This window comes from Loxodonta africana, chromosome 11, assembly GCF_030014295.1.
Source record: "Loxodonta africana isolate mLoxAfr1 chromosome 11, mLoxAfr1.hap2, whole genome shotgun sequence".
Taxonomy (NCBI): domain Eukaryota; kingdom Metazoa; phylum Chordata; class Mammalia; order Proboscidea; family Elephantidae; genus Loxodonta; species Loxodonta africana.
Genome location: NC_087352.1, coordinates 61,212,204 through 61,225,838, shown reverse-complemented (window position 1 = coordinate 61,225,838; position 13,635 = coordinate 61,212,204). Strand labels below are relative to the sequence as shown.

General features: G+C 39.5%; 1 protein-coding gene across 3 annotated transcripts in view; it reads right to left on the bottom strand.

Moving 5' to 3' along the window:
- The window catches only part of PSTPIP2 (proline-serine-threonine phosphatase interacting protein 2), an 89,581-nt gene that overhangs the window by 31,532 nt on the left and 44,414 nt on the right, over window positions 1-13,635 (bottom strand). For all 3 annotated transcript variants that reach the window (XM_064294584.1, XM_064294583.1, XM_064294582.1), the window contains exons 3-5: window positions 12,820-12,897; window positions 7,473-7,507; window positions 2,651-2,757 (exon numbers count right to left, since the gene is read on the bottom strand). In XM_064294584.1, coding sequence (XP_064150654.1) covers window positions 2,651-2,757; window positions 7,473-7,507; window positions 12,820-12,897 — 220 coding nt within the window. The remainder of the gene's footprint in view (window positions 1-2,650; window positions 2,758-7,472; window positions 7,508-12,819; window positions 12,898-13,635) is intronic.

The window sequence follows — 13,635 nt, the reverse complement described above, 5'->3', positions numbered from 1 at the left end:
TCTATCATAAACTTTCTGACCTGCCGTCCCACCCACAATTCCCACATTCAATTTACTAAACGAAACCAACAGAAGCTTTCCTTGATGGTTGGAAATAGCTTGATTTCCAGGAAGTGACAGACCAGGGCGTGTAGTGTTTGACCAACGAAAATGAGAAGTTAGCACTGATGACATTTTCTCCCGAAGTTTGATTTAAAGAAAACATGGCATCTAAGTACAAAAATGGTACAATTCAGAGTCTGCTGTGAGACAAGTAATAACAAATTTATTAATAAACTTTAGACTTCTTAAAGAAAGCTCTGAAGGTACTTCCCTGCTGTGGTAGGGAACACAGAAAACAGGGAACTTGTGTGAGAGTGGTGAATTGAGCACAAGCTACTATATTGCCTAACAAAATTCAGAGTGTAATTCTAGCTATGTGAATTTGAGCTCTGTCACTTGTTAGGAGGGGAAGTTTCAGAAGGCTTGCAAAATTAGCAAAACTCTCCCTTTGAAATGACTAGGGTTACCGATGGCTCTTGAAAACATGAAGAAATGACCCTCCTTCCCTCTTAGTGGAAATCATGCATGTACAGACTCTGGTTGTCTAAGGTACTGTGCTTTTGAAATATTGTAATTCTCCCAGAGAGGTGGGCAAAGCTGAAAATGTCAGCTAAAAAGGGTTTGACCCTGCTCTGGGTTTAATATACATGCTATGTCTGCTCTAAAAAAGTGGCTAGGATTTGCATGGAGCAACAGATGAAGAAGGAGAGTCAGGAATAGGAGGAGGAAATGGAATGTGTAGCTAACTGCCTCCATGAACAATTGCTTCCTTTGCCATACGACCATCTACCATTACTAAACATTTCAAGCAAAGATTCTATAGAAGAATCCTGATCAAAAGGGAGAAAATGCAGAACAGAATGTCAAATTTTCATGGAATCCAGACTTTCTGGAACCATGGAGGCTGGATGGACCCCCAAAACTATTGCCCTGAAATAAGCTTTAAACCATAAACCTTAAACCAAAAATATCCCCTCAAGTCTTCTTAAAACCAAACAATAGTTTAGCTTAACAAGTAAAGAATGTCCGCCTTGAGCACTGTGCTCTTTTAAGATCTATCTATATGGGATAAAATTGATAACAGCAACTTGAAAAATTAGGTAGGAAACTTAGAGGGCAATGAATTTATGTTACTGGGAGAGGAACAACTCAGAAAAGGAGGGCGAGAATGGTTGCACAAATCAAAGAATGTAACCAGTGTCATTGAATTGTACATGTAGAAACTTCAATTGGTGTATTTTTTGCTGTGTATATTCTCAACAACAGCAACAAAAAATAAAGTATAGTACAAAAAAAATTTTTTTTAAGTGTTTAGGTCCATATGCACCCCTCAAACCTGATACATGAACCTGAAGAGTGTACACGAAAGTGCTTGTTGACATGGTGTTCCATGAATGTTAATTTCCTCTATTTCTTCTTAGTACAGGGGCATCACAAGTGCAGGCCATAAAACAAGAAAAGACTGTTAAAAGCAGCTCATGAAAAGACAGTAGATGTAAGGCAATCAGGCTTTTAAGATGCTGCCGCCCACCCCAGGTGCCAACTGGCCATCAAGGAAGCTGAAACTAAACCCTGACTTAGAACCAAAAATGCTGAGATTGACCTAAGGGTAGAATCAGCCTTAACAGCTGGCTATTTACTGCATATACACATTGCAGACAACCACCCCAAAGGATAATAAAGGGCCAGGATAAGGAAAAGATTTCCAGAAGGATCTCGAGAAAAAGTGAAGAAGGTCATCAAAAGTCCGTGCGGAGTTATCAGGGAGGCCTGGGAGTGGAATTTTTGGATGCCAGATAGGAAAGAGCTTGTCTCTGACATGAGGGCAGGGTTCCATCCCTGGAGACCAGATTAAGAAAGAGATTCTGGAAGGGCCCTACTTGGCCACAGTCCAACCTTCGTATACATGTTTTTTAGGAACTAAATAGAAAGGAGTCACCAAAGTGTCTGGTCTAGTCTAAGTAACACTTTAATATAAACCCGGACTTCTTTTCTCTATCCTTATAACTTCCCAAATGTTTGCCAGGTTTGTTAATCCTTGTTCACTCCTGTCTCCTTCCATATAGTGGGTCTGAGTAAAATACCATCGATGAAAAAGTGCCTATACATATCTGCTTTAAAGACAAAAAAGACTTAGAATGTCCCAGGAATTCCCCCATTTGGAAAATATAGTGGTTGGACTGCCTTATGGTCTCCAGGGAGAGTATGAGTCTCCTCCACCTCTTTGCCCTTCCCTCACTGCCCTTTCCAGGTGGAGGAGGGTGGTCTGGGAGCCCCAGACTGGATATGCTAGACTCTACCAAAGACATAGTGGTTTTCCTTTCCAGCCAGAGGTTGAATAGCAGCAGCAGATATGAAAAGAAGAAAGCAGGCTGGGCCCCAGAATCCTGCAAGAATTTTAAAAAGGTGAACTGTCCTGGGATGCAGAATGGGCACAAAGGCATAGCCACATGGGTCTCCACATGGGTTCTCAAAAAGTAACCTTAGGTTAAAAGAAAAGCCTGGGTTCATGACGGGTTGAAGATGAACCAAGGAGTTCACTAGACAAAAAAGCCCAAGATTTTCTGCAGGAGGAAAGGCAACATCTTAACACATATGCAAAACCAACCTTTTTCTGTTGTAGCTTTTGCTTTTCCCTGAATTCTTCCATTTTCCTGGCCTCTTCTCTTAGAGTCTGTGCAAGCTGAATGTGACACTGCGCCACATTGTCTACCTCTGCAAAAAGAATTTTTTTTAAATATAATAAACAAGGTCTATATACATCTGAATTCAAATATGCAATACTGTGTTAAAATGCCAGAGCAAATGATAAAATTAACATCACTTCATTTGGTCACTATTATTTAATGAACCCCTCCATGTGCCCACATTGCCTTGGTTACCAAGACCAGGGCTAGAAAATCTAGCTTAGCCTCCTACAACTCACACTGTCCAGGCCCCTCCAATGTTCATTCACTCATTTAACAGGTGTTTATTGACCTAGTGTACGCTGATGGCTGGAAAGAACAACAGCCAAGGTCCCCACGCTCCTGGAGCTTATATCCTAGGAGGCATTACTAAGCCCACTGCAATTTCAAATTTGATCCTTGATTCTTATTAGATTGCCTCTAAGGTCCTTTCCATCTCTAACATCCCATGAGCCTGAGAGTTTGTGATGGTTAAGGTTCTGTGTTACCTTGGGTGGCCCATGATTCTCAGTGGTTTGGCAATTATGTAATGATGTAATTTGGCAAATCTGTAATGATGTAATCATCCTCCATGATATGATCTGATGTGATCACAATCTGTTGTATGGGGAGTTTCCTCAGGGGTGTGGCCTGTATCCAGTATATATATATGTACGTTCTGGCAAAGCTCGCTTGCTTACTCTGGATCCTGCATCCGGCTTGTCATCATCTGACCTCCGGTTTGTGGGGCTTGAGCCAACTGCCTGCTGTATTACCTGCAGATCTTGGGATTCGTCAGCCTCCACAGCCTGTAAGCCAACAGCCTGCTATCTGACCTGTTGATCTTGGGTTTGTCAGCTCCTGCAGCTACATGAATCAGGAGAAGACTCCAGCCTGACACTTGATGACAAACTTGGGACTTGCCAGCCTCTAGAACCATGCAAGCTATTTCCTTCAGATAAATCTCTCTCTCTCTCTCCATATATATATATATATATATATATATATATATATACTTCACTGGTTTTGCTTCTCTAGAGAACCCAGCCTAAGACAGTCATATACCAAAAGGCTCTCAATAATTATCTCTGGGTAGAAAGATTATTAGTGATTTTTTTCCTCTTATTTTCTTAGTTTTTTACAATAATCATGGCTTACCTTTATAACAAGAAAATAACCTTTATATTTTACTTGTTCTAAAAAAATTGAAACACATCATTAAAGTTAGAAAGACTGACAGATGTGATCTAAGAAAAAACCTTAAACTTGTGTGCATCATAATACCCATGAACAAGGTCAGAAGGTACATGGCATATGGGAAAAATATTTGTAATTTATATAGCAAAGGGTAAATAGCTATATTAAAAGGACTTTCACAAATCAAAAGAGAAAAAAGTATATTCCTATATAGAAAGTGGTTAAAGAGTATGAAATTCACAAAAGAGTGGCTACAAATGGCTGGTAAACATTTGAAAATACATTCAGCTTTACAAATATTAAAAGAACTATAAAATTTAAGAACTAAGAAATACATTATTTTTTACCTTTCAGTTTGGAAAGCATAGTTCTTACTATTGACAAGTGTGCAGAAAATGGCTCTGTTGGTGGGGAAAAAAATCAGTACAACATTTCTGAAGGAAATTTGGCTACATGAATAAAAACATTTAAGTGTAGAAAAATGAGGTGAATCTGTAAGCACTGAAATAGAAAGATATCTGTGATATATTGTTAAGTAAAAAATCAAATTGTAGAGAAATAGGTATAGTATTTATATAAAAACTCATGTCTGTGAGTGTATATGTGTATTTGTGTGTGTGTGCAACAAAGAGAGTTGGAAATGCATAGAAAAAAGTCTGGAAGGATATACATCAAACTCTTAGCAGTGGTTACCATTGTGAATGGAAATGGAATTTAGGCTGGAATAAAATGTGACATACTTTTACCCTAGACACTTCCGAATTGTTTTGATATTTTACAATAAGCATGTATTAATTTTTACTTTTAAAAACTATTTTAAAAATATGATCTGAACTAACCCCATAGATTCTGAGCCACTGACATGGTATAAACCTACTTTTACATATCTATATATAAAATTTAAGAACCTAGAAATTCATCATTTTTTATCTTCAGTTTTGCAAAATTTTTGACAAGTATAGGGGAAATGTCACTGTTGATGGGGAGATAAATCAGTAAAATATATTCTTATACATATATGTTTAATTGGATAAAAATGAAAAATGTCTGGAGGCACATTCACCAATAACAGTGCTTATCTCTGAGAAGTGGAAATTCAGGTGTTTGCTACTTTCTTTATAATTATCTCATTTGAATCTTTAAGATAAATACATGTTATTTTATGGTGAGAAAATTAAACTCTTTTTCTGAAGGGAAAAAAAGAAATCAAGTAAAGTAATACGAAAAAAAACTTTTTTTTTCCTTTAGTAGACTCAGCCTATCCTAACGTCCTCTGGGGCCACACCATACTGGACTGGCTGTGGAGACAAGAAAAATGAAAAGAAAGGGAAAGATTCTATCACCCTGAGAAATGTATCCACTGACACTTTCTATGGAAAAGAGAAGATGAAAATTTATTCAACTACCATTTACAAAAGCCTAGAACAATTCTGACTGGCTGCAGAAACACTTTAAGCACATGTCTTAGATACTAAACCTTGTAAAAATCCTGAGCATGTAAGTACCAAGTATATATTCTGGAGAACAGGAAGCCTTAGAGGCAGTTTCTTAATAACAGGCCTAGGAAATATAGGACTGGACAGGACCCTTTGAAGACCAGAGTGCTGACGAGGCTGGCGCAGTGCCAGAGCCTCACCCCTGATTTCGAAATTCCTGATTACCATCATATTAGAATAATCAAAACTAGATTAAAACCTGATGGCTGAATTCCAAGTCACACTTACGAGCAAAGGCCACAATCAGAAGCAGAAATAACTGAGAAACTAAGGAAGAATGGATGATTTGCGCCTTCCATTTTGATCTCCAGATAATGATATCAAATAATTAGCCACCAAACAAAAGTAAAGATGGCTACCTCAGGAAGAAGTTAATTCCTTATCCTCAGAAAGATGCAGAGAAGTAGAACTTCACCCCAGCAGAGTTGAACCATGATAATTTTATTTGACATTTGGAAAATCCTCAGACTTTCTAGTCTCTTTCAGAATCAAACTTGACCATTCTCAAGAGGTATGATAAAAAAATTTTTTTTATCTCCAATGGGAGGTAGTTCCCCGATGTTTTCAACTTATTTTCTTATTTTGAACGGGTATACTAGCTTATCATACCTCTTGAGAATGGTCAAGTTTGATTCATTGGAGACTCCTCTTAAATTGCTAAGGGAGAAGATCAGGAACAGAGCCCCACTATTTCTAGTTTCTAGCATCCTGCCCTTGGAAAGCAAATAATAAATCAATAAGAATTCCTAGGGAGACAAAAGGATGTGGTTCAACTATTGGAGACTCCTCTTAAATTGCTAACGGAGAAGATCAGGAACAGAGCCCCATTATTTCTAGTTTCTAGCATCCTGCCATTGGAAAGCAAATAATAAATCAATAAGAATTCCTAGGGAGACAAAAGGATGTGGTTCAACTACCTTGTTCTTTAAAAAAAAAAACCTTAAACATTCTTAGGCAATCAGCCTGGAAGATCATGAGTTCAATTTCAAGCATTGTTGATTTACAGTGCCTTTGAAACATCCAAGAAGAAATGTTAAGGAGGCAGCAGGATGCCAGACCTGGTGCTTAGAAAGCTCTAGACTTGAGGTATCCAACTGTACATTATCTGTGTAACGGAGACAGCTGATGCCATGGGTGAGGATGAGTTTACTCAGGCAGACAGAGGAGGGCTAGCACCAAGCTCCAAGGACCTGCGACACTGAAGAGCTGGATAGAGGACAAAGAAAGGGGTGGAATACCAGAGGCGGGAAGAATCCGAAGGAGTCAGAAGTCAAGAAATGAAGGCATTTCAAGGAGCCAGAAGTCAAGAAATTAAGACATTTGATGCTGTACAACAGTGTCAAATGCTACTGAGTAATCTAGTAAGAAAAGAACTGAATTGCCCACAGGATTTAGTGACATGAAGGTTACTGGTGTCCTTGGAGAGCACAGTTCCAGGTGAGTAGTAGGGCCACAGGCTAGACAAAAGAAGGAAGTGGGGAAACTGAGACCATGTTTCCCTTGATGCTTGTTTTAATTAAAGATTTCTTCTGGAAAAAAAATATTTGATGACATAGGAGAAATGGCAAGACACTTTCCCAATCTGAACCCATGCAGACATGGCTCTGGGAGAACACCGCCAAGCATAAAAATTTGGGCTGGTAGACAACTCTGGCTGGAGAAGGTGGAGTGCAGACGAGTACTTAGGCAACTGTCTCTGAGCTACAACGAAGCAATGAAGATAACCCTCTAAAATACTGGTTCTCAAAGTGTGGTCCCTGGACCAGTGGAAATTAGCATTACTGGGAACTTGTGAGTCATGCAAATTCTCACGCTCCTTCCTCTTAAATCACAAACTGTGGGCTGGGGCCTAGCAATCTGTGTTAGCTACTCCACTCTGAGTAAGTTGACCACACATCATGATGGGCAGGTATACACAGTTCTCCAGCTCAACTCAGCAAAGCTATTTCTCACCTTAGAAGTCACACTTTTTTTTCACCCAACATGAGATTGCTCTTCAAATTAAAACCCACCTTTGGTGACAGACATAGAGCTTGCCAAGGGCAGCAAATACACTTTAAAACTCACTTACGCTGCTTGAAGACTTCAAGAGCCCGCTTCAGAGTGCTAAAAAACAAGCACATGTATAATTTCAGTTCTGGAAATTGTCAGCACAGTCTTATTATAATGCTTTTGCATACTTCTCTCTGCACACAACATATAGCCTACAGACTCATCTTTGCCATCTTAAAAGCACAGTAAAAGAGCAAAACTTCTATGTCCAGTTTTCCCTTATATGCTCAATTCAAGGTACGAGCATCATAAACTCTTTGCTGTCTGCCTGGGCTGGACCAGATGTCAAAACTCTTTGTGTTTCATTTTCCCCAACTATAATCCAGGGATTATGGTCCCTATCTCATAAGAATACCATTCATTCTTTAAGTATGGCAATTAGAAATACAAATTAGAGGTAATAAAAGAAGGGTTCAAATCCTAGCTCCTGACGACCTCTCTTTTCATTCATTCAATCAATCATCGTATATTTATTGACCATAAACTATGGGCCAGCCATTGTGCCAGATGTTGGTGATTCAATAATATAAGACAGACATCTTCCCAACCCTCAGAATCTAGTGAGAAGGCAGATACTAAACAAACTGTATTAGTTTTCTATCATTGCATAACAAACTATCACAATCTTAGCAGCTTAAAACAATACACATTTATTATCTGAAAGCTTCTGTGGGTCAGGAGTCTGGACATGGCTTAGCTGGTGATATGGATTGATTTGTGTCCCCCAGAAATATGTGTCAACTTGGCTAGGGCATGATTCTCAGCATTGTGTGGTTATCCACCATTTTGTGATCTGATGTGATTATCCTACGTGTTATAAATCCTAACCTCTGTGATGTCAATGAGGCAGGATTAGAGGTAGATATGTTAATGAGGTAGGACCCAGTTTAAAGGGTTAGGTTGTATCTTCGGTCAATCTCTTTTGAGATATAAAGGAGAGAAGCAAGCAGAGAAGAAAGGAACCTCACACCACTAACAGGGAAGCAACAGGAGTAGAGCCTGTCTTTGGACCTGGGGTCCCTCTTCTGAGAAACTCCTAGACCAGAGGAAGACCGATGACGAGGAACTTCCCCAAAAGCCGACAGAGGGAGAAAGCCTGCACTTGGAGCTGGCACCCTGAATTTGGACTTCTAACCTCCTAAACAGTAAGAGAATAAATCTTTGTTAAAGCCATCCACTTGTGGTGTTTCTGTTATAGAAGCACTAGATGATTAAGACAGCTGAGTTCTCTGCTTAGACTCTCCAAAGGCTGAAATCAAGGTGTCAGCCAGGCTACATTCTCATCTGGGGGCTTGACTGGGGAAGAATCTCATTATAGGCTCACTCAGGTTGTTGGTAGAATTCACTTCTTTGCAGCTCTAGGACTAAGGGCCTCAGCTTCTTGCTAGCTGCCAGCTGGAGGCTGTTCTTAGCTCCTAGAGACTGCCTGCATTTCCTAGCAGCCTACCAACATGGCCATGTACTTCATCAAGCCATCAAAGAGCATCTCTAGAACAAGTCTGCTAGCAAAATGGAGTCTTATCTAATGTAATCACAAGAGTAACATCCCGTTACCATATTGTGGACATGGAAGACCATGACTCATTTTTCATACCTTCTCTCAATAGCACCCTCTCTCTCTTTTATAACCAGCTTCCCATTGCCTACCATAACCCTACAATTCCTGAAGTAAAGCCCCCTTTGAGGTGACTTGACCATGGGAATGTTCTTGCTCGTTGCTTCCTTCATGGAGGCTGATCTCATTGTGCTCACTCCAGCCACTCGAGCTGGAATGAGACTTTGTGAATTCATAGTCCTCTAGCCACAGCAGCATAGGATCATGGATCATTTTGTGTATGTATTGATACCTGGAAATTCTGCAATTTTTCAAAGTAAAGCCATTATAATTTTCAACTGGTCCCTCCTTTTAGCTACCTCACTTTTACCTCTCTATTTATCCCAAGATAAAGGGTATTTATTTCTCCCTGCCTATTCTCATACAAATATATCCACCAATTATTACAAACACACCAAGAATAAAAACATAATTGTACATCTTCATCCACTTTACCCATCTTATGATACAATTTCAAGGAGTAGTAATGCACTAGAAAAGTGTCCTTATCCAAACAAATGCATCAATGGCTTAGAGAATGAATGAGCATTGCTGAAGAGTAGACTTACTGCTGTAATTATTGAGAAAGAAAAATGGTTATGGATGCACATACTATGGAAAGTATCTCCCTACAGGAGTTACGGGATCCAAAAGCCAGCTCTATAGATAAACGGTGTCCGTTTATTGTCTAAAATCAATATGAACTCACATTTTTAAAGTCTGTTCCCTGGAAGGGCCTAGAAATAGTGATTTCTCCATGACAATGACTAACCCTAGACCTGAGAGCCTGCTCTGTAAATACGATTAGCCAAGAAAAGGAACCAGATATCACTGATGAAATAGCTGACTCCAGGTTTCAGGCAAGAAAAACAAAAAATGAGCTTCAGATATCTTGTGGTAGAAAGCAAGGAAATTCTCAGAGGCAGGTCAAAAGACACAGGAGTCAGCTTAATGATTCCCACTGGCCAAAGCTGAGGTAATTTGAGATCAAAAATAAAAATGACCGTAATTAAATATAATGAATATATGAAAATCTATGAGTGTTTAATAATACTTAAAACTGAGAAGGTGAAACAAAACAAGCAAAAACCATCATTTATTATCATTGAAGACAACAATTGCATCAATACCTTAGTCTTCACTTGGTAATTAAAAAGGAAGTAGACATTTAAACTCCCATCCCAATAGGAACTATATTTCAGGGTAACTAACATGGGGTTGCCATGAATTGGGGGCTAGCTCAACAGCAGCTAACAACTACAACAATAATAACAACAACAACAAATAGACACAGTTGATACAGGAAAGCTCTTCTTTACAGGAAGATGCCAACTACTAAGTGTAAAAGGAATGCTAGAGTTAGAAAAATCACCATTTTGCAATCCAAATGAAATAACTACTTCAGGCAAAGATCATCAAATGGAAACACAGAGACTAGGACAAGGTAAAGCAAACCGCAAATATACACACACACTCAAAAATTTAAAAATAAAAGACTTTTTCAGGATAACTGATTGGCTCAAATTCTTGACACTCTTTCCAATGAGAAGTGGGGGTCCATGTTTCCTCCTCTTAAATCCAAGGGGGCTCTTTTCAGACAAAGATAAGACAAGCCCATAACACAAACAGTAACACATTTGAGGAAAGTGCTTCTTAGTTCAAACAAATAGACAAGACCAATTGGGCAACTCCTGTCCAAAAGCAAGACGAGAAAGCAAGAAGGGACAGCAACTGGACAAATGGACACAGAGAACCCAGGTGGAAAGGGGAAGAGTGGTGTCACACTGTGGGGATTGCAGTCAATGTCACAAAGCAATATGTACACAAATTTTTCAATGACAAACTAACTTGAGCTGTAAAGTTTCACGTAAAGAGCATTAAAATTAAAAAAAAATCCAAGGGGACTTCAACCATGAGTATGGCAGAAGTGATGCTATGTGACTTCTGAGCAGGGTCATCAAAGGCCACACAGCTTCCACCTGGCTGTCTTGGAATGCCCACTCTCTGGAGGCACCCTCTTGGGACACTTCCTCTCGTTACCCAGCTACCTTGCTGTGAGAAGCTCAAGTGGCACGCAGAGACCACATGTGCTTATTCCAGTGACAGCCCCAGCTTATCCCAGCCTTCTAGTCCTCCAGCCAAGGGTCCAGATATGTCCATGAAGAAGCTTCCAGATGAGTTTAGGCCCCAGACTTTGAGCCTTCCCAGCTGAGCTGACATTGTGGCACAGAAACAAGAGATCTGCCTCCCTGTTGTGTCCTGTCCAAATCCTTGTCCCACAGAATCCATGAGCATAATAAAATGGTCATTTGGAATAGTATGTTTTATAGTACTAGTGACTGGTACAATAACCAAATGCAATACGTGAATCTTGTTTGGATCCTAGTGTGAAAAAACAGCCATAAAATTCATTCTTAGGACAATTAGGTACATGAGAGTTCAGGGTCCTATGCTTTTTACTTTTGCGTATGTTTGAACATTTTCATAATAAAAGCAATTTAAATATTTTCACAAAAAAAATTATATTAAGCAAATATGACAAAAGTAAATAATTATTAAACTAGGTGACAAGTATACATCTGTTTATTATGTCATTCTTTTTACTGTTTGGCGTATATTTTAATCTTTCATTGTAATTGTCAAAATAAAATAAAATAAAATATAATCTATCAATCAGTTAAGAAACTCTCCTTGAAGAAATGTCCTATGTCTGAGGGTAATAAGCTTTTAGGCTTATGTACAGTATTAATATTTTAAATATTTTCCAGTGTTTTACATTTTCCTCCCTTCTCAGTAATCCAGTGTCTCTCTTTGCAGTGTGGGATGGATGGGTCTGTGTGTGCGTGTGCGTGTGTGTGTGTGTGTGTGTGTATGTTTGCAGTAGAAGCAAGAGAAGGGAAGAGGAGGAGTAGTGTCCTGTCTGTCCCATTAGGATGACTGAGGGGACATGACCTCTGGGCATCCCTGCAGCTGTCTGCCATACAGCCAAAGCAGCACGTGGATAAGTACGTGGTGTGAGTAGGTCTACAGAGAAAGGGCTTGAACTGCTCCTCCAAAGACTCCTTCAACATCCTCATGTCAGGAAAGGAATTTAGAAATTCCCATATAAGCAGGACCAATTACGTAATTTGTGGGGCCCAGTGCAAAATGAAAATGCAGGACCCCTTGTTTATAAATTATTGAGAATTTCAAAATGGGGACAGCAGAGCTTAAACCACATATACAGCCCTTCTAACTGGGGGGTCCTGTACAACTGTCCATGAAGTAGCCCTGCAAAGGAGGCAGTATGTTCCTAAATAGGCGCCATGTCCTGGTCATTTCCACATCCTCAGAGTACTCAACAAACAATCAAAGAATAAATAATCGCAGGAGCGAAAGTTCACTGTGGTGGTGAGAACTATAAAATGGTACAAAGAGAGACACCACAAATATACACACACACGTGTGTGCATGTGTGTGTAAAACAAAAAAAAAAAAACTCCTCCATTTAATTTCTAGCATAAAATTACAAATAATATAACCCTATCTATGAAAAGTATGAATAGGAAAGGGCTTGAAGGGAAATTGTGAACATGTAAATAATGGGTTGGGGCGTCTTCTTTCTGCTTTTCTATATTTTTCACCATTTGAAATAAGAAAAAAAAATACTTGATTAAAAAATTATTTTCACTCAACACACTGCATCCTACTGCCAAACTCTGTCTGCTGAAGTGATGGGAGTCTCTGGGCCATATTAGCCAGCCTGAAAACCAGAAAGAACTATGGCACCTACTTGATCTCAGACTGTCCAAATGGCTTCTTCCTAGAGAGGTTGAGCAGGTCTTTGCCATATTTCTCTTCAATTGCTGCCCTAAGGGGAACAGAAGAGAGGGTGATAAGTCCTTTTCAGGGCTGACTCATAGCTAAGACGCACATGGCACTCCCCTTGAAGACAACTGCACCTTCGACATTAGATGCTTGGCTATAATGACATTCTCTAAAATGCAGTCCTCTGGCTTGCAAAAAGACCAGAAGATCTTCATCTACAAGGTAGTCTTCGCCAGCTACAAGTCCACAGCACAGACTCTACAGCAAGACCAAACATGACTCCCTAGAAACCACAGGTTAGTATTTTACAGACTAACTTTTCAAAACCATCATCCAAGAATTAAAAAGAAAAAGGTGGGGTAAGAGATATTTTCATCAAATTTCCATCAAATGTTACACCCCTAAGGCCCAACCTTCCTTCCATCTTCCCTAAGCCTGTCCTTTCAGTTCAAATACACATGTAAACTGTGCCAGAAAGAGTGAGAACTTCAGAATATAAACTCTACAGTTGGTATGTCTCACAAAAACAACTGATTGTTACTCAGTGTTATTCAAGTCTAAAGCACTAAACACTCTCCTTGCCCCCGTTCGATGTTCTCTGTCACCATATGCACTTTTTGTCCCAGCCCTAGTCTTATCTAAACCATATTATTAGCTGAGGGTGCTTTAGGCTAGTCTAAGGATCTCTGGTAGTGCAATGGTTAGGCTCTTGGCTGCTAACCAAAAGGTCAGCAGTTTGAACCCAACAGCAACTCTGTGGGAGAAAGACCTGGTGATTTGC